At 39.9% G+C, this 23342-nt stretch overlaps 1 protein-coding gene across 1 annotated transcript in view; it reads left to right on the top strand.

The window, feature by feature from the left end:
* Positions 1–254: 254 nt before the first annotated feature.
* LOC105918387 (voltage-dependent T-type calcium channel subunit alpha-1I-like) overlaps positions 255–23342 on the top strand; it is a 46208-nt gene continuing 23120 nt past the window's right edge. Inside the window, exons 1-11 of the mRNA XM_036136757.1 lie at positions 255–265; positions 4401–4618; positions 4804–4903; positions 4993–5117; positions 5219–5307; positions 13568–13727; positions 14815–15118; positions 16919–17011; positions 20098–20255; positions 22895–22949; positions 23033–23158. Of these exons, the coding sequence (XP_035992650.1) occupies positions 4452–4618; positions 4804–4903; positions 4993–5117; positions 5219–5307; positions 13568–13727; positions 14815–15118; positions 16919–17011; positions 20098–20255; positions 22895–22949; positions 23033–23158 (1377 nt within the window). The 5' untranslated portion in view covers positions 255–265; positions 4401–4451. The remainder of the gene's footprint in view (positions 266–4400; positions 4619–4803; positions 4904–4992; positions 5118–5218; positions 5308–13567; positions 13728–14814; positions 15119–16918; positions 17012–20097; positions 20256–22894; positions 22950–23032; positions 23159–23342) is intronic.

Genomic DNA, 23342 nt, shown 5'->3' with positions numbered 1-23342 from the left:
TAAACAACAGCAGTTAAAATTTATATAAGATCTTCCAAATATCACATGCAATTTCAGGGGTTACTATGGGAACAATGATTCCAAGTTGTCTCTTTGCCATGGTTACGTTTAGAAAACAAATGATTTAAAAAAGTTGCATTTTGCTGAAACTATCCAGGGTTGATCGATAAATTCGGTGCAGTGATATTTAATCACATCAGCGCTCTCAAAGTGATCTAAAAAGTCTTCAGGCAACACTCAGAGTTTGACTGCGATTGAAGTGAGGGTAAGAAATCAAAACAATCCTTTAATATCGACATTATTAGTTCAATGATTTGAAAAGTAGTTATTGAACCTCTAAAACTCTTCACTTAATGTTTTCTACAGTTGAGTTATAGTGCTTTGCTAAAGTATTCACACCCCTTAATTGTTGACAAAATACAGTTTATTTCATCAGGATTAAATATGACAGACTAACACATGGTAGTGCATAATTGTAGGGAAGAATGAAAATATCTACCCCTCCATCAAGCCCTCCATTTTCTGCACCTGCTAATCCTTGTGGGGAGGATGGTGTGTATCTCCAGAAGTCACCGGGTGGGTGGTGGGGTATACCATGGACAGGTTGCTAGTCAATTCGAAGAAAGAAAATTGTTGACGTTTATTTTATATATATATTTTTTTATAAAAGTCTATTAAAATGAGTGAATATTTGAAACAGTAAATATTTGAAGAAGTGTAAACATTTTGTTGAACCACTTTTCTCTGCAATTGGTTTAACTTTTTCCCATTCTTGTTTGTGAAATACTTAAAAGTCCAGTCAGAATGTATTGAGGGCATCTGTGGAAATAATTTTCCAAGTTTTGTCACAGATTCTCAATACAACTGAGGTTTGGACTTTGACTAGGCCATTTTCAGTCATGTTCTTTAGTTTGGCTGCCCTGCTGGAAGGTGAACCTCTGCCCCAGACACACATCTTTTGCAGCCTCTAACAGGGTTTCTTCCAGGATTGCCCTGAATTTGGCTCCTTCCATTTCCCCATAAAGTCTGACTAGCTTCACAGTTCCCTTAAAAAAAAAAAAAAAAAAACAAGTCCCACGTACTTCTGCAAGGCAATGCAAATCAATGACTTTATCTAATGACTTTTATCTGATGAAAAACCACATTTTGCATTTGAAGGTCTATATATTATGATCAAAATGAAACATCAATCCTCGAATTCATTAAACCTAATTTTCATTTAACCGTGTTATTTGTTCATAATTTATGTTCTCTTTGAAATTAAAAAAACACACCTCTATTACCCTGGGTTTGCTAGATTATGTCAGCAAGCCCAGGGACACTCTTCAAATGTAATTCGTCTCTACTTTCTTCCATGTTTTGTTTTAATCCAAATCCATGTGAAATTTTAACATGTTCTACATTTTCAACTGAGTCACTGAGACACAGTAAAATAACTCAGATTAAGCCAGTTTTCTGGATCAATCCTCTGCCGACAGACCTAACGCTGCTTCCCTGTAAGGTGCAGCCATTACACAATATGAATTTAAAATTTAACGTGGATTGTATTATTTAGAATTATTTATCTATAATTTAATATTGATATTTGTGTAAAATTGTAGTCAAAGAACAACAAATGCACAGAGACGTCTGTTCTATTTGAATTACCAAAGTTGTTCATTGTTGTTTTTTAAACAACAGCAGTTAAAAATTTATTTAAGATCTTCCAAATATCACATGCAATTTCAGGGGTTACCAGGCAACAATGATTCCATGTTTTCTCTTTGCCATGGTTACGTTTAAACATAAAACAAAACAAAATGTTTTGAAATAGTTGCATTTTGCTGAAACTATCCAGGGTTGATTGATAAATTCGGTGCAGTGATATTTAATCACGTCAGCGCTCTCAAAGTGATCTAAAAAGTCTTCAGGCAACACTCAGAGTTTGACTGCGATTGAAGTGAGGGTAAGAAATCAAAACAATCCTTTAATATCGACATTATTAGTTCAATGATTTGAAAAGTAGTTATTGAACCTCTAAAAGTCTTCACTGACTGTTTTCTACAGTTGAGTTTTAGTGCTTTGCTAACGTACTCACACCCCTTAATTGTTGACAAAATACAGTTTATTTCATCGGGATTAAATATGACAGAGTAACACATGGTAGTGCATAATTGTAGAGAAGAATGGAAATATCTACCCCTCCATCAATCCCTCCATTTTCTACACCTGCTAATCCTTGCGTGGAGGATAGTGTGTCCAGAAGTCACCGGGTGGGTGGCGGGGTATACCATGGACAGGTTGCCATTTATTTTACTTTATTCTAAAAAAAAGTCCATTAAAATTAGTGAATGTTTGAAATAGTAAATATTTGAAGAAGTGTAACATTTTGTTGAACCACTTTTCACTGCAATTGGTTTAACTTTTTCCCATTTTTGTTTGTAAAATCATTCAAGTCCAGTCAGAATGTATTGAGGGCATCTGTGGAAATCATTTTCCAAGTTTTGCCACAGATTCTCAAAACAACTGAGATGTGGACTTTGACTAGGCCATTTTAAGTCATGATCATACTCTGTTCTCTAGTTTGGCTGTTGGTTTAGGTTTGTTGCCCTGCTGGAAGGTGAACCTCTGCCCCAGACCCACATCTTTGCAGCCTCTAACAGGGTTTCTTCCAGGATTGCCCTGAATTTGGCTCCTTCCATTTTCCCATAAAGTCTGACTAGCTTCACAGTTCCCTTCTAAAAAAGAAAGTCCCACATACTTCTGCAAGGCACTGTAAATCAATGACTTTATCTAATGACTTTTATCAGATTTTGCATTTGAAGGTCTATATGGTCACCGTGTGAGGCAGAGACACTTTCTAAATGTCATTCCTCTTTACTTTCTTTCATGTTTTTTTTAATTCAACTCTGTCAGATGTGAAATAATCAATAACATGTTCTACATTTTTAACTGAGTCACTGAGACACAGTAAAATAACTGAGATTAAGCCAGTTTTCTGGATCAAGCCTGTTCTGTTTGAATAACCAGAGCTGTTCATTGTTGTTTTTTAAACAACAGTAGTTGAAAATTAATATGGAATGTTCCAAATATCACATGCAAGCTCAGGGGTTACCATGGAAACCACATTTCCATTTTATGTCTGTGCCATGGTTACGTTTAGAAAACAAAATGATTTTAAATAGTTGCATTTTGCTGAAACTTTCCAGAGTTGATAGATAATTCAGTGGAGTAAATTCATATTTAATTACGTCAGCACTCTCAAAGTGATCTGAAAAGTCTTTAGACAACACCACTGAAGTAAGGGTAAGAAATCAAAACAATCCTTTAATATCTACAATTTATTGTTCAATAATTTTAGGTATAGCATAAACTCTGATATTATGTAGCATGCATATTAAGGTGACAGCAGCTCAAGCATTTTTTTTTAAATTGACATGATTAAAACTTGACTACATGTTCTTTATGGGATTTTTAAGGGAGCGACATGCTCCAAAATACAAGATTAACCTCACAAAAAACACTGTGTTAATCTATAAAACAACAGCAGTCGCATTAGGTTTAGTCCGAGGATTTCTGAGCAGGCTGCTATTCCACCAGAGGATGGCTAATTTAATAAAATAAAACAACCCAGAACCCAGAGTTAGTTTCCTATAAGTGCATGTTTGGACAATGAGGAGAGGCAATGTGAGACAATATGGCTGACAGCGTGGCTAGCTGATGATGGGATCAGGTTTATAGACACTAATGTCCAGCAAAATGATATGGTTATTTCACCCCGATACATTTAAAACATTTCTAGTTTACAGTTTTAAATCTTTACACTGGTCAACCCCAGATGGTTGTATTGAACACTGATTACAAAATCCTTTTAACACACTTGATTTGTTACACCTTGAATCTGAAAATGGGTATCATGAGCAGGATCAGACGCTCACCCAGGCGGCCATTCATTCAGGAAACAACGCTGACAAAAGATTTAAGTTTATTTAAATAGATTTTCTATCTATACAGATATGAGGAAAATGTCTCTATGTGGAGAAAAATGGTTTATTCTACCTCTTTGGAAACACAAATAACAGTGTTTATGGTGAGAAGGTAAACAAGATGTTTCTTGGTTGATATCAGCTTAGTTTAGTACAGTTCAATTCAAAAACAATTCAGAGGTTTTTATTTAGGACTCCAATAAAGCCTGGACAACAAAAAAAAGGCCCATTGTGCTCATACAGAAGGATGTGTATTCAGTTGTTTTTCCTGGGGACTGTTTTATGGTTGTATGGCTGTTTATTTAGTATGTTGTATGAGTAAAATTTCAATATCGATATTAATAATGATGGTTTAAAATCTTCACGGTTTTATTTCACAATCATGCCTCCTAGATGTTTGAAAGCAACCTTCAGTTCTCTTTGACTCTCCTCCAGTTTCAGCCTGTTTGGTGGTGTCTTCTGCCACTAAAGAAGAGGGTTCCAGTCATGATGACTGGGACCCAAGGTCCAAGGAGGGAGCAGCCTAATGCAGAGGTCAACATGGCTGGACCAGGAGAGCAGCAGCCCGACCAGACCACGGCCCCCCTGAGGTGTTTTGGTTGGAGGCCAGCCGTACCGTTCCGTCAGCGGCTCTTTCAGTTTGTCTTTAGTACATATCCTTTGCTGATGGCTTCAGTCGCCATTTGCTAAAACCAATAACGCTTTTCAACTCTAACCTGTCTAACACTACTTTACATTTTTCAGTCTAATCATTTTAAAAAGGTTGGTCCAGTGTGTGAGCCTCAACCTCAGTTATAATGAAACTGTTTCATTTTGTTTTGTCCTTAACTTCTGACACTGGGTTAAACTGCATCTCCATCCTGATCATCCTTATCAACTGCGTTGTTCAAGGAATTTTCCAACCCTGCATTTTCCAGCAGGACCACCTGCTGCAGGATGTAAGATCTGAACTCATTTAGCCACATGTAACCATGAACTATTGTCACTGCCTGTCTGTAAAGCACGACGTTTCCTTCTTTCCAACCAGATTTTGGTATGCTTTGTCTTTGCCTACTTCCTGGCGGAGATGCTGATCAAAGTGACGGCCGTGGGCCTGACGGCCTACCTCCAACACAACTGGCACAAGTTTGACGTCTTCATTCTCTGTGGAGAGTTAGTGACCTTCTATTACTCATGCCGACTCTGTGTTGCAGACACAAACTTGACAGAAATAAAGTAAACAAAACACAAAACCCTGCCTTTACTCTCCTCAGACTCCTGGATTACGCTCTGAATGCGTTGGGGTTCCACATTGAGATCTGCTACGTGCTCACCCCATTGCGACTGTTCAGCAGGGTAGACGGTAGGGTTGCCAACTCAGCACTTACAGAATACGGGACACCTTTGAGTGGGGAGGGGGGTCATTCTCAAATAATGTCACATTTACCTGGAGACAGCTCGACAGCAACTGCAATACCAATCATTTTGGTAGATGACAACGTTCAGAGAGCTTCATTTCTACATGCTTCACTTGAGAAACCCAGGATAGAACAGCTTAAGAGCTTAATGCAAAAAGCAGACTTAAAAACTTATTTTCTAAAGTCGCAAAGTCAATCATTCAATACCAATAATCAGACACCCAACTCACCTTCACACACACCCTCTGCAAACACACAAGCAAGATCCCCATTCTTGTGAGAAACAAGTGACTTGCTCCATGCAAACAAGCCCAACGAAGAAACTACCACACTAATACAGAGGCCACTTGTAACCAAATAAACGTAACCTACTTGCACAGTCCTCTTGCTTACAAGCTTGTATCCAACACTGACATTTCTCAGCAATCCTCCAGGGTTTTGGAAAAATCAATGAAAAACTTCCTTCATATGGTCACAATCATCATATCCTGAGTCCCTCCAGCAGTTACCAACACAGCTGTGTTTTGTTGTTGCCATAATATGTTTGTTGAGGTGATATTTAGGACAGATCTGTTCACTGTTTGACTGATACAAGTAAACTATTCCAGCTTTGCCGCTCAACGTTTGAATGAATCTGATATCCCTGTGGCACATGAACACTGAGCTGTTCTAAATGTAGCAATTTGACAAATTTTTATGCCCCTGTCACTACCCGATCTGTACCAGTAGCTCGATCTACACCATTAGCTCCTTTGCGCATGCGCAAAGAGTATAACTTCCGGGTCGCCGTTGATTGCGCTTTATTAGTTTAAATAAACAAATCAAAATACAATAAAAGTATTCCCATCCTTTCCTATAAAATGCTATGTTTCACTTTATAACAACTGTCATTATTTTCTATGACAAATATATAGTATTAGAAAATAACTTGAGTGAGCTGTAATGCATTTATGTTGTCAATGCGCCCTTGGGTGGACCCATCACAAACAAACGATGACCTTGTTGTTATGGTAGCCACATCATTTATTTATTGCAAAAACATAACTGCAGGTGAGGAAAGACTGCAACACGTCCTTGTGCACCTGCATGGTCCTCCTCATCTAAAGGTCAACTAGGGAAATTCCAAACTATCCAGAACAGTGCTGCCAGGTTGGTTTTACATTGTTCCATAAGAACAGTATGCACCGTCAACGTTCCTGGTTAATTGTAGAGTACAGATTGGCTTGCAATATATAAAAAAATTTAGAAACATTGTCTATTCTTTTCAACCTGTTTTCTTATATAACCAAATTGTCAGATCTGATCAGGTTCATTTTTATGTGACAAAATCAGCTAATAGTGGGCAGATGATGTTACCATGTCCAAAATTAAATGCCTTAAAGAGAACCGTTATTTATCGTGCCATCAGTTATTGGAATAATTGCCCACTGAATATACATGAACTGAATAGTAAAGTATCTTTTAAATACTACTTGAGAATGCACTATTTAAATTTGTGAGTAATGAATTAACATATTTATAGTATGAAAGTGAGAATTAATGTAATAGATATGAATGTAATAACTTATTCAATTCAATTTAATTAAATTTTATTTATATAGCGCCAATTCATGAAACATGTCATCTCAAGGCACTTTACAAAGTCAAGTTCAATCATATTATACAGATTGGGTCAGATTATACAGATTGGTCAAAAATGTCCTATATAAGGAAACCAGTTGATTGCATCAAAATCCCGACAAGCAGCATTCACTCCTGGAGAAGCGTAGAGCCACAGGGAGAGTCGTCTGCATTGTACATGGCTTTGCTGCAATCCCTCATACTGAGCAAGCATGAAGCGACAGTGGGATGAAAAACTCCCCATTAACGGGAAGGAAAACCTCCGGCAGAACCGGGCTCAGTGAACGGTCATCTGCCTCGACCGACTGGGGGTTACAGAAGACAGAGCAGAAACACAACAAGAGAGACAAAAAAGCACAGAAGCACACATTGATCTAGTAATCTGTTCTACATTAGATGGTAATAGCGGGTGATCTGTCTTCTCTGGATGATGTCACAGTTAACAGAACGCCAGACCAGGTGTACCTACTATGAAGATAAAAGAGAGAGAACAGAAAGTTAAAGCAGAAATGACAACACGTAATGCATAATTGAAGAACAGTAGAACTCTACAGAGTGAGAAAATTAGATCCTGATGTCCTCCAGTAGCCTAAGCCTATAGCAGTAAAACTATAAATGTAGCTCAGAGTAACATGAGCCACTCTAGTTATAAGCTTTGTCAAAAAGGAAAGTTTTAAGATTAGTCTTAAAAGTAGACAGGGTGTCTGCCTCACGGAACAAAACTGGGAGTTGGTTCCACAGGAGAGGAGCCTGATAGCTAAAGGATCTGCCTCCCATTCTACTTTTCGAGACTCTAGGAACCACCAGCAGACCTGCAGTCTGAGAGCGAAGTGCTCTGTTAGGAACATACGGGGTAATCAGAGCTCTGATATATGATGGAGCTTGATTATTAAGGGCTTTATACGTTAGAAGAAGAATTTTAAATTCTATTCTTGATTTAACAGGAAGCCAATGAAGGGAAGCTAAAATTGGAGAAATATGATCCTGCTTGTTGATTTTCATCAGAACTCTTGCTGCAGCATTTTGGATCAGCTGAAGGTTTTGAACTGTATTTTATGGACTTCCTGATAGTAAAGAATTACAATAGTCCAGCCTTGAAGTAACAAATGCATGGACTAGTTTTTCAGCATCACTCCTGGACAGAATGTTTCTAATTTTGGCGATATTCCGGAGGTGAAAAAAGGAAACTCTGGAAACCTGTTTAATATGGGATTTAGATGACATGTCTTGGTCAAAAATAACACCAAGATTTTTTACTTTTTTACCAGAGGCCAAGTTAATGCCACCCAGATTAAGTAATTGGTTAAGAAGTTTATTTTGTTTATTAAGAATGATTTCTGATGACATCTATAATAATGTCGACAATGTTTAATTGTTAAAGGATTTTTGTTGTGTCTTGTGGACCCCAGGAAGAATAGCTCGTCCCACTTTTGGTGACAGCTAATGGGGATCTTTTTTAACACTAAACACTGATGGAGTGCACTGTTAAATACAGAGAAAATAAAATATTCAAATTAATTTAAATTTCCGCTCTGTGTGACGTGTGCACACTCACAGCAATATGTTCTTCCGGCACAGATCGAATAGTGACATGCCCTTCCCATCCATTTGAGACACAAAGCTGCACCAGTCCTTTTTTTCTTTTGTTTTTCATTTTTTTGTTGCAAAATTACAAAATACAGAACAACGATAGGGCAAATTGTACATGTATCTCAAATCAATTCAACATCGACTCAGATTAAGCCAGATAATGACTCCCTTTCAAATTTAGGAGCCAAGATCATAAAACAGAACACCAACAAGACAACAGCAAACAATTAAAGTATGGACAAAGAAGACAGTGAATGTGTTTCAACCCATTCACAATTCGAATCCTGAGTAAACAAAACATTATTTTGGGAAATAACATTTTAATGAATGATTTTCTCGGTGAGAATCTGTAAACGTTAGGAACACCCGATTTATTAATGCGATTATACCTCCGGGAGTTAGGGGTCGCTGTAGCGATGGGTCACTAAAATCGGCTGATCCTATAGTTAACAAAACGTCTTTAAATCGACATTAATATTCCATATTATTGCGGTTATAATGCTCATAGCACTAACGAACAATGGCGGAGCGAAACAAAGCAAGCCTTATGTTTAAAACAGCTTTTCTTAAATAACCGGAAGTCAGAAGTTACCAGAAGCTAACTAGCATTTTGGCGAGCGGAATTTTGGCACTAACTTTAAAACTTCGGCATTAGTTTTAGTCATAATGAGTGAGCCGTTTAACATAAACATTAATATACCATCAATGTATGAAACCCTTGTGGAGATAACGTTTGTTATAACCATAAAACAAACTCAAATCACATCGGCAAAGCAATGGTACAGAATGCTAGTATGAGCTACGTCCGTTAGCTCTTTGTGTTTAAGAACACCATGTGGATGCCTTACACAAACATTTCCAAATGACCATTTACCCTCTCTGCCTCAAACCTGCTAGACCTGTCGGTGTCTCGTGCAAGTTCGGTCCACTTTGGCCATTATTCATTTTGAAGTACTGGCCTAATCCTGCTTAACTCTGAAGGCCCATTTCTACCCCCGTTTAAGATTTGGCAGTAAATGAGAAAAACATTGATCAGAGGTAAACATTGTAATATGCATATTTAATTCATTAGGAATTCCCAATGGAGACAAAACATTTGTTTACATTACCAGTGTACCTACGTGCTTCTTCCAGGCATTGCAGCTTTTGTCTGATCTAAGTTTGCAAAGACATCCTTTTAATACATTGACTGCCCTCCTCCGTTGAGTTCGGGAGGGAGGGGGTCTGTGGGCTATCTGCCTTGCCTGCCTATGTGTTCCTTAAACAAAGAGACTGTTCTACTCTGCAAATGGTCAAGCCAAATGACCTACCCCCTGCGATAAAACCCAACTGCATGTTTTCTCTTACCCTCAAAGGGGAGACAGTCAACAACCCTGCATTCCTTAGTTCATCTATATGAATACAACTAATATATTTATTTTCCTTCAACACCATCCAAGGAAGAGAGCAGTGATCCAGGAAAAATCATTGGTCTTTCCAGCAGCAGACATGCAAATCTGCAACTATGAGCTAACCAAAAGCGTGGTAGGGGCAGAGAGCTCCGACGTCCTGCAGGCAGCCTCTAGGCTCTCAGCTTGTCTGGTGAGAAAAGGCAACCAAATCCCGTTGTCTCGAGTCCGCTTTACTGCAACAGCTGACAAAAATAAACAAAGCTGTTTCTGCATTCTGTACTTTGCGGCTGGTTGTGCAGAAGTCAGAGTGCAACTTAGCTTCCATCTGGTCGGTGAATCTTCAAACTCAGTCAGGTCCTCCGCTATGCAGAGGACTAGAATTTCCCCTTTTTTCACTCCATTCACTCTCAAGGGCAGATGAGTTTCACAGAAGGCCCGTTCTGTGCAGCTTGTGGGCTTTTGGGGCCTTGAGCCCCATGCCGGGCCTGTGCAGCTGGCTTCCAAGCCAGCCTTTCTCCTCGAGGGCTTCAGGGAAGAAGGAGTCGTGATGACTCTCTGGCCAGGAGTGCTTTGACCTATTAGGCCCGTTTACACTACACTTTTTTAACCAAGCCGAGACCAGTCCGAGCTCGGTAACCGAGATAACTCTTGTATGTAAATGGTCAGAAGACTGAACCGGACTGCGCTAAACATAACCGGACCGCGCTAACTGCAGACCAGTTCCTGAGTAGGTCTCGGCCTGTTTTTTTTTATGGCCCGGTTTTCTGATAAAGAGCGCATGAGCAGACAGCGTCATCCTCTTACAGTCAGCTGACTGTCCGCGGGTTTTCCGGCGTGTATGGCTGCACGTCCCGATTCACACTCCATTCAGACAAATTTCAGACATTCATAATAATACTAGCTTCCTTACCGTGCCACACGGTTTCCAGTGATGATTCTGCTTAGCAGCGTGATGAACCTCAGTGTCTGTCGTTGTTTCCTGCGTCTGTACATCCTGAATGTTACAGGCACAGCCGTTTTGTTTTGCTGCTTCCGCCATCAATCCCAGAGAGCGGTAGTACCGCAGATCGCCACTAGGAGGTGAGGAGAAACCAAGGAACCGGGATAGTGTGGTGTGTAAACGGTCGTCTTATCTTGGTTAACTGATCCAAGCTCAGACTGGTCTCGGCTCGGCTCGGTTAAAAAAGTGTAGCGTAAACGGGCCTATTTTCTGTGGGGAGTGGTCTGGCTCAAAGCAGGGAATCCTGCTGTGAGGGCTGTCTGCTTTCAGTGTGAAATACCTTTTGGTCCTCCCCCATGGTACAGGTTCAGAATTCAATCTTACTCCATTCATTCTCTCATCAAGGCATTAATATCATGGCACAACACTATAATCTATTAAGTCTAATACTAGACTGAGTGGATCGACCCTTCAAAAAATTGTGATTTGCCAATAACAGCTGAGAGGCCTTTTTAATGTCTAGCACCAATAGCTCCTGAGAATATTTTATCATTGGGAAAAGTTATCAGTCTCAAGTTGTCTAATTCACTTTGATATTTACCAGATTTAGGGAATAATGTTATTAACCCCTGCTTCATACTTGCTGTCAGTTCACCTTCGACCAGACACTCTTGAATTTCCCTTAAGCCTAGTCCAGAAATGCAAATTGTTAGGCCATCTCTTCCTGGGATTTTATTCAGGGACATTTTGGCAATAGCTGCGAATAGCTGAATTTTTCTGCTGTCTACTTTTTTCTAGTCTGCAAAAAAATATGCAGAACCCCACCCCCCAACCATTTGGTCTTTTGATCTTTTAAAGGCACCTTTTGCTTTTTCCAAATAAAGTTTATCTAGCTGTTTTTTATCTTGGTTACTACCTTCCGATGAGCTGCAGCACTGGGAATATCCTTTAATATGTTGCTTTCCATACTCTTTTCTTTCTCTCTGTAGTTATTTGCTAAAATAAATGGAGAACATTGATTTTAAATTTAATAAATTCCCATTTCTTTATATAATTTTTAACCCCTTTCAATACTATAGATAATTTCCCTCACCTTTGAACAGTAGTCCCCATTAACCAAAATGCTTGCATTAAATTTCCAGTAGCTCTTATTGTATGTTCCCGCGGAGGCAAGGCAAGGCAAATTTCAGTACAAAGACAGTGCAAAGTGCTTTACATGATTAAAATATAGGAAAATAAAAACAGAACAAAATCAAGTTGGAATAAAATTTTTAAAAAATTAAACAAAATAAAACATGGGAAAATGGAAACTAAAAGCAACTATTAAAAAACATTATATTTGTAGGACGACAAACTTGAACTAATGATGTTTCAGTAAAACAGTCTAACTACAACAGTCAAAGGCAATCCTAAACAAATGTATTTTAATCTTGATTTAAAAGAACTCGGGCTTTCTGCACATAGGGTTCTAGTGTTAGGGTTATACAGCAATGGTCTGAGAGTGGTGCATTAGAAATGGATACAGTTGAAACAAGCCGGGATATTTCACAACTAACAAGCTAGTAGTCAATTCTAGATTTAGTATTACCATTTGCTTTAAACCATGTGTACTCTTTTGTATCGGGATTTATATTTCTCCAAACATTGCCATAAAATTACAGATAATCTCGTTTTATCGCCCCCCCTGATTTATTGGAACCATCCTGTCTCCCCACTGGTTAATCCAGAACCTTTCATCCACTCTGCAGAATGAGCTTTTGTAACAAAAAACAGTGACAGTTTTGCCTTTTACAAAACAAAAACGGGCCTTACTTTTCATAATCTCCTTGATGCACCAAACATTTAAACAACGTAATGAAAACTCAGTATACATAACAAAAACACTTAGAAAAAACAGCGAATTGCAGGCTGCAGTCAAAAAGACATTTGAGGGCTGTGACTGTGGCTTGATGGGTTGAGTAGTCGTCTGGCAATCAGAAGGTTGCAGGTTTGATTCCGGCTTCCCCTTGTCGTATGTCAATGTGCCCCTGGGCAAGGCACCTAACCCCAAGTTGCCTTCCAAGCTCCCTCTCAGTATGAATGTGTGCGCGTTAGTGAGAGAGAGTGTGGCTATAGTGTACAGCACTTTGGGTGATCAGCATGACTGGAAAAGTGCAATATAACTTCAGTCCATTTACCACTAAAGCCCAAATTAAATAAAAATAACTTAATTGTGCTGTAATCATTTGCCGACATATTGACCCCCCCCCCCCTGTTCAAAAAAGCTATCTGTGCCCCTGGTTATCAGTATGACTGGAGATATGATGTAAATATTCAGTCCATTAACTGTTAGCCAAATGTTTTACAGTAATTGGTCTGCCTGCCAATTGGTGTGGTGTCCATACATTCATCTCATATTTAATGCCTACAATAGAAAAATATTCTGTATAACTGGTGGATTTATACTAAAAACAGGCGTAAAGTTGTAGCCATAATAAATAATCCAAATAAGATTGTAACCAATTATTAAATCAACAGTGAGATTAAATCCCAGGAATTTATGTGATGCCATTCCATCAATAAAACTTGCATTCAGTAGTAAAGCTAAGTAGACAGAGACCCATAAAAATTCTGTAAATCAAGTGAGACAAAGAGCCTGAATCCCGCCTGTGTTCACCTCTGCAGAGATGCGGAAACTGGTGTCCATGCTCCTGGGCATCCTGCCCATGCTGGGAAACGTCCTCATCCTCTATGTCTTCGTCATCTACATCTTCGGCCTGGTGGGGGTCCAGCTGTGGGCGGGGGACCTGCACTACCGATGCTTCCTGGGAGAGGACATTGCAGCGTAAGAAACCTTCCTTCTTCCTCTGGGTTTCATTACATCTGCAGGAAAATATTTAGTCCGTGAATTATTCAGGAATTTAAAACTTTGAGAATTCTTCCTGATATTTACTAAAGACCAAAGAAATAAATGTGGAGCTTGGTGAGAATTGTGAACAAGCCCAAAATGGCTGCAGTCCAACAAACAAATCAGAAAATAATTGTTACAATATGTCATTATTTTAATTAAACCAGAAATAATACGTTTGCATCAAAGGGAAAAACATATTTAAAAATTTTTAATTATGTATTATTATAGAATAATGGTTATATGTGAACATTCCCTTTATTTGAATTGTCTGCATATTAAAATCACATATAGTTACCTCTTTATTTATTAAATTATATTACAGTTGGGTAAAATGAAATTATCACTGCGACCTACCAGAGTCTACTATCTTCTTTATCTGTCAATTTCAAACCAATCATCTTTAAATGTCTTTAAATTAGTTTATTGTAAATGTGTTTACCATATACTAATAAAAAAAATTAATAGTTTACTAATATTAAATAGATTTTTGCAAGTATAACTGTTTAGGTTATTTATTAAATTAATTATTACGTATTTAGGTTTCAACCATATTGATTTTGAAGTATTATATTTTACATTCTTAAAAAATAATTATTTTTTAGATTCCTGGTTTCATACTGCGCTACTGTGTGAAAATAAGGAAACTGTCAGACCGTGCAAATTTTATTTTCAACTTAAATAAGAACAAATCTGTCAAAAAACATTAGATACAACTTTTAATAATCTTTTTAACTGTATTTTTGTCCATTCTTATTGCCAGTACATAGGATTTATAGTTTGCCTGAGTAACATGTACTGAAATTGAGGAAGTTTTTTTGATTCAGACCAAATGTTATTTATCTGTTTGAGTAAATTTCACTCAGACAAATTTATTGTGTATATAGTCAGATTTTTCAAATCTCTGCATAAGAATACAGTGCACAGTAAGTAGCGTTTGGGGTCTCTTCAGCTGGGAATGTTTGTTCTGATGCATTGCAGCCTTTTCATAGCGTTCATCTTTAATGTGCTTTTATCCACCCAGGCTGTATAACAGGAGCCTGAGTCCGTACTATGTGTCCATGCCTGGCGAGAGAGTTCCTTTCATCTGTTCTGTCGAGAAGACAGGCATGCGTCACTGCTGGGACATACCTCCTCTCCGTGAAAACGGAAACACCTGTTTGCTGACTGCTCCCCAGCAGAATCCGACAGGTCCCCTCGGGGCCAATGTTAGCGGCTGTGTTAACTGGAATGTGTACTACAATGTGTGTCGTTCCGGAGGACAAAACCCGAACTTGGGCTCCATCAACTTTGACAACATCGGCTACGCCTGGATTGCCGTTTTCCAGGTAAACCATCTGTGTTACAAGACATTTTCCCCCACGTCATCTAGAGCTTCATGACAACAGAGCAGTGCTCCAGGTGCTGTAGTTATGCAAAAAAAAACTATTTGCTTTACAAAGGGACGCTTTATATGTATGAAGCCTCCCTTGATTTTTTTAGGCGAATGCAGCTAACCGCTGCCAAGGCCTATTGTAATCAAAGGGTTTCTTATTATTCCATTGCCTCCAAGAACAGCTTTTTGGAGGTCTAAACATGCATGAAAACTCACCAAACTTATCAAAAGTTGTCCACTGAGTAAAAGATGTTAATGTAATTAAAAATGGGTGTGGCCATATTGCTTTACAGGGCCGCCAAAAGAGTTGGACCAAACCATAAGCTGTAGAGGTTTGAAATTTGGTATATAGTTAGATCACTCAAAATCACGAAAAAACCTCTTGGTGGTATGCCTTAAAACCAACAGGAAGTCAAAGGGTAAATTTTGGCCATTTTTTACATCTACACCTCTCAAACTTTAACAAACTCCTATGGATTTTGAGCTATCGTCTTCTAATTCACTCAGTATGCAGTCAAGGCCCTGGGGATTAAAAGTTATCAAAATGGTGGGGGTATGACAATGTATAGGAAGCGTAGCCACAGCTTGAACATTACCTACTCGCCAAAACATTTGAAACGTTTTAATTCTCGGATAAAAAGGTTGAATTAAACAAAAGCTGGTATGATGGATCGCTTTCAGGTGCCCGACCATCCTATGTGGGTCAAAGTCTGACATCATCAAAGTCACGCCCCTTCAGAAGAGGAGGCCACTTTTTTCACTTGATGCTTCTTTGACCTCCTTGACCCACTTTGATCAACTTGAAACTGCCTTAATAGACAGATAACATGTTGGTCTCAGATCCTTTGGAGCACAGTTTTCACTGGAGGGTGTGGTAACGGCGGCGCGGCAAAGTTTGGCTCTAATCTCCACAATTTCCATCTGATCTGCACCAAATTCGCTATGATGGATCTTAGTCCAGGCCCCAAAAGATATGTAGTAAAACAAGTGGTGGGCATGGCGTAATCTCTCCACAGCGCCACCTAGCAACACTAAAAGAATCAGCCCCAAGCCACGCTTTGACCAAAGGATTGTGAAATTTGGTAAACATACATTAATTCTCAGAACCCACAAAAAAGTGTCTTGGACCGATGGTCCAAGCCCAACAGGAAATCGGCCATTTTAGGTCAAACCCACCATTTTGTCTCTTTTACTCATATAGTGTCAGAGCGAACTCCTCCAGCAGCTTTGGACTTAGAACCTTCAAAATCACTCAGTATAGTCGTAAGGCATTGGGAATCAAAAGTTATAAAAAGCTTTTTGATGCATCAAAGTATGTGTGTGTGACCAAGCCTCAAAATCTGACTTCTCGCCATAAAAGACAGAATTATAATAACATCCACAGTGAGGTTCCCTGCAGCGTGACCCTTTCTATGAGTCATCTCACAGATTGCATTCATCTATCATTGGATGACATCAGTTTAGCCCCACCCTCTGAAATGATTCTTCACAATAACTTGATCTATCCTCCCTCCTAACTGGAGTAAGATGATTCTTCATGGTTGGGATACGCTGCTTCTCTTGCTTAAGATTCATTCATTCTGCTTTTTTTTTAACATTAACCCTTTGAGACCCTCATACTGTTGTTGAGATGCTGGTTATAGGTTATAAGAAAGTTTCATCTCTCTTTTACTATTGCAGATTTTCATTTCCTTTTTTGACTTTTTTATTCACCAAATCTTCACCTTTTATATGTTCTGTCTTTTTCCTTCAGGCTGTCTCTCTGGAAGGCTGGACAGACATTATGTACTATGTGATGGACTCATACTCCTACTGGAGTTGTATCTATTACATCATCCTCACGATTGTAAGTCTATTTATTTAGAGTTTTGTATGCAATCAAGATTTTTTAAACCTCACAAAACCTTAGGGACTGGACCATAGTGTTTTTATGGACTAATTTGAAAAGAAAAGTGATGTTTTTATGTGATGCTCATCAATATAACTGTGATTTTTTCCCTTCTTAGATATACAGTAATGCTATATTATACAAAGAGATTACCTAATTGCTTTGTTAATTTAACTGAAATTCAATTAAGCTTTCCTGAAACTTAAAGCCTTTAAACATTTGAATGAACCCATCAGAAGTTTCTTTCTGATTCAAGGGAGTGGTTCCTCTCCACAGTCACACCATGCTTGCTCAAGATGAGAACCACTGCAAAGTCCTTGGCTGCATCAGAAATATTTAAATCATAGCTCCTAGCTTCTGTCCCCTGGGCTTTATTGAAGTCAACAGTAATGAGGCTATTATTTGTGGGAAGAAAAAAATCTCCACAGAGAAGTGTTCCAGCAGGTAGAAGTGAAAAAAGGATGTTGAAAAGCAGAACGCAGCAGACTCCAGGTTCACTATGACATCTATAAAGAGAGACTTTACAGATATAACTTAAAACTAAAAAATGCAAGGGAATTTGTCTTCTGAGATCATCAACTAAAACATTAATAATGCTCGTGCCTTATTTGCCACGGTCGACAGGTTAACAAATCCCCCTCTGTCTGGGGCATCTGACCTCCATTTCATCAGAGCCTGTAATGAATTTGTTAACTTCTTTGCTGAGAAAATCCAAAAGATTCTGGAGCCTGTACATCCATATCATGTTCAGAACCAAAGCTGTCTCCAACTAGAACTGATCTTGACAAAATGTACCAATTCAGCCAAATAAACTATGAAAGCTTAGAAGACAGTATTCACCAGCTAAGTTCCTCTTCCTGCTGCCTTGATGTTCTCCCCACAGCTTTCTTTAAGAAAGTCTTCCCTGTCATAATGTCTGATTTGACTCAGATAATAAACATGTCTCTTCTGTCAGGTGTTTTCCCCCAGTCTCTAAAAACAGCAATTTTCAAACCACTGTTGAAAAAGAACTGTTTAGACAAGTTACTACTGCAGAACTACAGGCCCATCTCCAACTTCTCTTTTATCAGTAAGATTATTGAAAAAGCTGTATTTCAACAATTAAACACCTTCTTAACTATGACCAGTCGCTCTTACATTTTCAAGTCAGGTTTATGTGCCCAGCACAGTGCAGAAACTGCCATTGATATGGTGTTTAATGACATCCATATAAATGCAGACTGTGGAAGAAGCACAGTGCTGGTATTATTGGACTTGGGTTCAGCATTCAACACTGTTGATCACTTTATTACAGCACCTGGAAAACTGGGTTGGCCTTTGTGGTACAACACTCAGCTAGTTTAAATCCTACTTAAAGGACAGGGACTTTTTTTGTGTCAGTAGGTAACTGTACATTCCTGATGGCAAAAATCACATGTGGGGTTCCCTAAGGCTCCATCCTGGGTCCCCACCTGTTAAATATCTACATGGTCCCTCTAGCTCAGATCATAAAAAACAACATCAGTTACCATAACTATGCAGACAACACACAGCTGTATATCACCATGTCACCAGGTGACTATGAACCTGTTCAAGCACTGAGTAAATGTATTGAAGAAATCAATGCAGGATTTTTTTGGACTGATAGAGGAGCAATCAAAAGTTAGCACACAGCTTCAGCTAGTGACCACTGATCAGGCCCAACTCAAGGGTGTAGTGATGGACTCAGATCTGAACCTCCAAAAGCATCTTTACAAGCTCGGCCTTTAAAGGACTGATGTATCAGCAGGATCCTGAAAAACCAATCCATGTGTTTACCTTTAGTAGAATTGATTACAGTGTTTCACAGGTCTGCCAAAAAAAGTTGATCAGACAGCTGCAACTGATCCAGAACACTGCTGCCCGCGTCCTCACTAAAACTAAGAAAGTAGAGAACATCACCCCAGTTCTAAAGTCCTTACACTGGCTCCCTGTATCTCAGAGAATAGACTTTAAAATACTTCTGTTAGTCTATAAATCACTGAATGGCTTAGCACCTAAATACATCACAGACTTGCTGTCAGTGTATCAACCCTCCAGACCACTCAGGTCTTCTGGCTTCAGCCTACTATGCATTCCCAGAACCAGAACCAAACACGGAGAAGCAGCATTTAGTTCCTATGCTCCACTTATCTGGAACAAACTCCCAGAAAACTGTAAAAGTGCTGAAAGCCTGAGTTCCTTTAAATCAAGATTAAAAACACATTTGTTTAGGAATGCCTTTGACTGTTCTAGTTAAATGGAAACATCATTAGTTTAAGTTTGTTGTCCAACTGTTTTTAAAATCATTTATATTTGCTTTTAGTTTCCATTTTCCATGTTTTATTTAGTTAAATTTTTTCTACATTTTATCCCAACTTGCTTTTATTCTGTTTCTGTTTTCCTATATTTTAATCATGTAAAGCACTTTGAGTTGTCCTTGTACTGAAATGTGCGATACAAATGAATTTGTCTTGCCTTGCCTTATTGTGGGAGAGCTTCGCACTGCTGTGTCGATTTCAGACAGCCTGTAACTCATACATCATTATGCAATGGAAACGCACATGGATAATGCGAGTCGAATCTGGGCCTACAGCCATTAGAAAAAGATTGGAACCAGGCTCCTTTCCTATCTCCTTCCTTACTGACTGCATTATTCTGACAAAAATACTCATGGTGAACACTGACGCACTTCTGCTTTGACTGACGAGTCCTTGCCAATTAGACAGTTTGGGATGCAGCCCACAACTCACTGCAATCAGCTGCCTTATAGATATCTTTTTACAACTAAGTGAAACTGAATTTGACTGTATTTTATTACTTGAATCAAATTAGACCGTTTATGATTTAACCTGTCTACACAAGTAGATTGAATTAGATAATTTTTTAACAGTATAGGTCTATACAACACCACATGTATTGAGTCTGTTTGTCTTGTATAATTTCTTTAGATATCTAGTACATTGATCCTAACTAAATAAACTGAATTGAATTGTACACTTAACGTCTCATACAAGCTTTGATTTGTTGTGTATGTCTTGATGAAGCTTGGCTCCTTCGTCATGATGAACACATGTGCAGTCGTTATCGCCACCCACTACTCAGAGGCCACGGCAGTCGATGCTGGAGAGCCGCTCCCCGGTACTCTGAGCCTCAACATGGTCTGGACCACGCTGAGAAACTGGCTTGTGCAGCTCTACAGCAGGTCAGATACTAGTTGCAAAAATAAATAAAGAAGGAAGCTAAGCTCAAAAGAATGCACTAATATAGAAAATACCTAAAAAATATGACAAATGAACCACTGTGGCAAAAGTCAAATGGCAAATTACACCACAGAATATAAGATAAGATAACATAAGATAAGATAAGATAACATAAGATAGGCTTTATTGGAGAAATTCACTTGTCCCATCGGCTCAATAGTCAATAGTCAGAAGAAGGTGCCAAAAGTAGGAAAAGATGCATCAGTTATATACAGTGTATTTTCATATATAGATTCACGGTTATATACATGTATATATATATGTAGGTGGGGGTCTTCTCCTATATATATATTTATATATATATATATATATATATATATATATATATATATATATATATATGTGTGTGTGTATTGACATATATTCACTTGGTGATAGCAGCAGAAGTCACTTCTTTCAGGATTATTGCACGGGTTATAGCACAGTGTATTAAATAGATTATTGCACATTAGTTATTACAGTCATGGTCACAGTTATAGTGCAGCATTGTATAATCTGATAGCAGCAGGGATGAATGTCCTGCGGTAACGCTCCTTTTTACAGACAGGGTGTCTAAGTCTGGCACTAAGGGAGCTGCTCAGCTCCTCTACAGTCTGTTGCAGGGGGTGGAAGGTGTTGTCCATGATGGATGTGAGGCCACCACAGAGTCATAAAGGTCTTAAGCAGAGGCCTGCTCACTCCAAAGAACCTCAGCCTCCTGAGGAGGTGGGGGCGGCTATGGCCCTTCTTGTATAGAGCGTCGGTGTTATGTGTCCAGTCCAGCTTATTATTGACGTGAACACCCAGGTATTTGAAACTCTCCACAGTTTCTACGTCCTGCCCCTGGATGTTCACAGGTGAATGAGGTGGGGGTCTTCTCCTGAAGTCGATCACCATCTCCTTGGTTTTGCTGGTGTTTAAACACAGATGGTTCTTATCACACCAGTCCACAAAGTTCATGATGACCGACCGGTACTCCAGCTCGTTCCCCTGAAACACACAGCCCACAATGGCCGAGTCATCAGAGAACTTCTGAAGATGGCAGCTGTCCGTGTTGTAGGTAAAGTCCAAGGTGTAGAGGGTGAAAAGAAATGGAGACAGAACGGTGCCCTGGAGGGCCCCGGTACTGCAGAGTGCTACCTCTGACTGACAGCTGTGCAGCCGTACGTGCTGAGGGCGGTCAGTCAGGTAGTCGATGGTCCAGTCAGCCAGATGTTTGTCCACCCCAGTGTCCTCCAGCTTCTCCCTCAGCAGCACCGGTCTGATGGTGTTGAAAGCGCTGGAGAAGTCAAAGAACATGACTCTCACAGCGCTCCCAGTGGTCTCCAGGTGGGTGAGCGCCCGCTGCAGCAGGTAGATGATGGCGTCCTCTACTCCGATGTTGGGCTGCTAGGCAAACTGCAGCGGGTCCAGGGTGGGGCTCACTACGGTGCGTAGGTGAGCTAGGATGAGGCGCTCCATGGTCTTCATCAGGTGGGAGGTCAGAGTGACTGGTCTGAAGTGGGCTGGTTCCCTGGCGTGCGGTGTTTTGGGAACCGGTACCACACAGGAGGTCTTCCACAGGGTGGGTACCACCCCCAGGTTGAGGCTCAGGTTGTAGATGTAGCTGAGGACCTCACAGAGCTCATCTGCACAGGTCCTCAGCAGCCTGGGGGGATGCCGTCCAGTCCTGAGGCTTTCCTCTGTTTCAGCCTTGTCAGCTGCCCTCTCAACTGCATTGGTGTGACTGTGAGGGGGGAGGAAGGCAGGACCGAAAGTATGGATGGGTCAGGGGTTGATGAGAGTGGCGGCGGGGGGTAGGTCTCTGGAGGGCTGTGGGTTGGAGACGTGTGGAGGGTTGACGTCCTCTGCCCAAAGCCGGATATGTTCTTCAGGCCTCTCCACACATCTCTGATGTTGTTCTGCACCATCTACTCCTCCATCTTCTTCCCATAATCCTTCTTTGCCGCCCTGATCTTCCACTGGAGCTTCCGCTGGACTCTATGCTACTCCTCTCTGTCCCCTGAGTAGAAAGCCCTCTTCTTCTGGTTCAAGAGGACTTTCAGCTCAGGGGTCACCCATGGGGGGTTGTTTGGAAAGCATCGTAGCCGTCGTGTAGGCACAATGCTCTCCACACAGAAGTTTATGTAGCCAGTGATGCATTCAGTCAGGCTGTTGATGTCATCACCAGGAGAGCTTTGGAACATGCTCCAGTCTGTGGTTCTGAAACAATCCATCTCTCACTGGCCTCATCTGACCAAACTTTCACTGACTTCTTCTGCGCTATTGTCCTCCTCACCAGTGGAATGTAATGGGGGAGCAGGTAGACGAGGTTGTGATCGAGGTCACAACCTCGGCAAAATATGGCAAAATCTGAACAAAATAAGAAAAAACAAAACCACCACCTGGAGTTTGTAACTATAGCATGAATTAATAAATATCAATGTAATGATTTACTCTAAATATTCATTAAATTGTGGGTCTTTAGGCCAAGTTAAACTAGTTTTAGTCAAGGAAAACATCAGAACTGCATAAATAAATGACTGCATGTCAGTTCAGCCTGAAAATCCCTCCTGGTTCCTGGGTAACTCATCTTCATCTTATTGTTGTTTTAATCCCTTAGTTTGTGCAACAAGTGGAGTTCCAGTGACAGCCGGAGCAGCGCAACCCCGTCCAAGGTGAGAGCACCAACGAACCGCCTCCACCAGATTTTATCCGCTACTAACACAGGGCAGACCGACCTGACTCTGTCATCTAACAGATTCCATACTGGCAGCCATTCCAGAAAAAGCTGGAGGTGATAGTGACAGGCCAAATATTCAACAGAGTAATCATGGCTGCCATTTTCCTGAACATCCTCTGCATGGCTGTGGAGCACCATAACCAGGTATGACATTTTTGAAAAGTTGTTGGCTGGATGTCAGAAGAACAGCTGATCTGTGATTGTGAGTCCTCATAGAGTCACATTATTGTACAACTGTTAGGGATCATGATCATGCTGTTTTTATCTGTCTCTGACACGTCTTCAGTGCAGTTTCAAGCTAAGGTTTCAGGCCTTGTCTCATCTCCAT

The sequence above is a fragment of the Fundulus heteroclitus genome, chromosome 5, assembly GCF_011125445.2.
Source record: "Fundulus heteroclitus isolate FHET01 chromosome 5, MU-UCD_Fhet_4.1, whole genome shotgun sequence".
NCBI classification, from domain to species: domain Eukaryota; kingdom Metazoa; phylum Chordata; class Actinopteri; order Cyprinodontiformes; family Fundulidae; genus Fundulus; species Fundulus heteroclitus.
The sequence above is the reverse complement of the archived record's forward strand: the minus strand, read 5'-3'. Positions and strand labels throughout refer to the sequence as shown.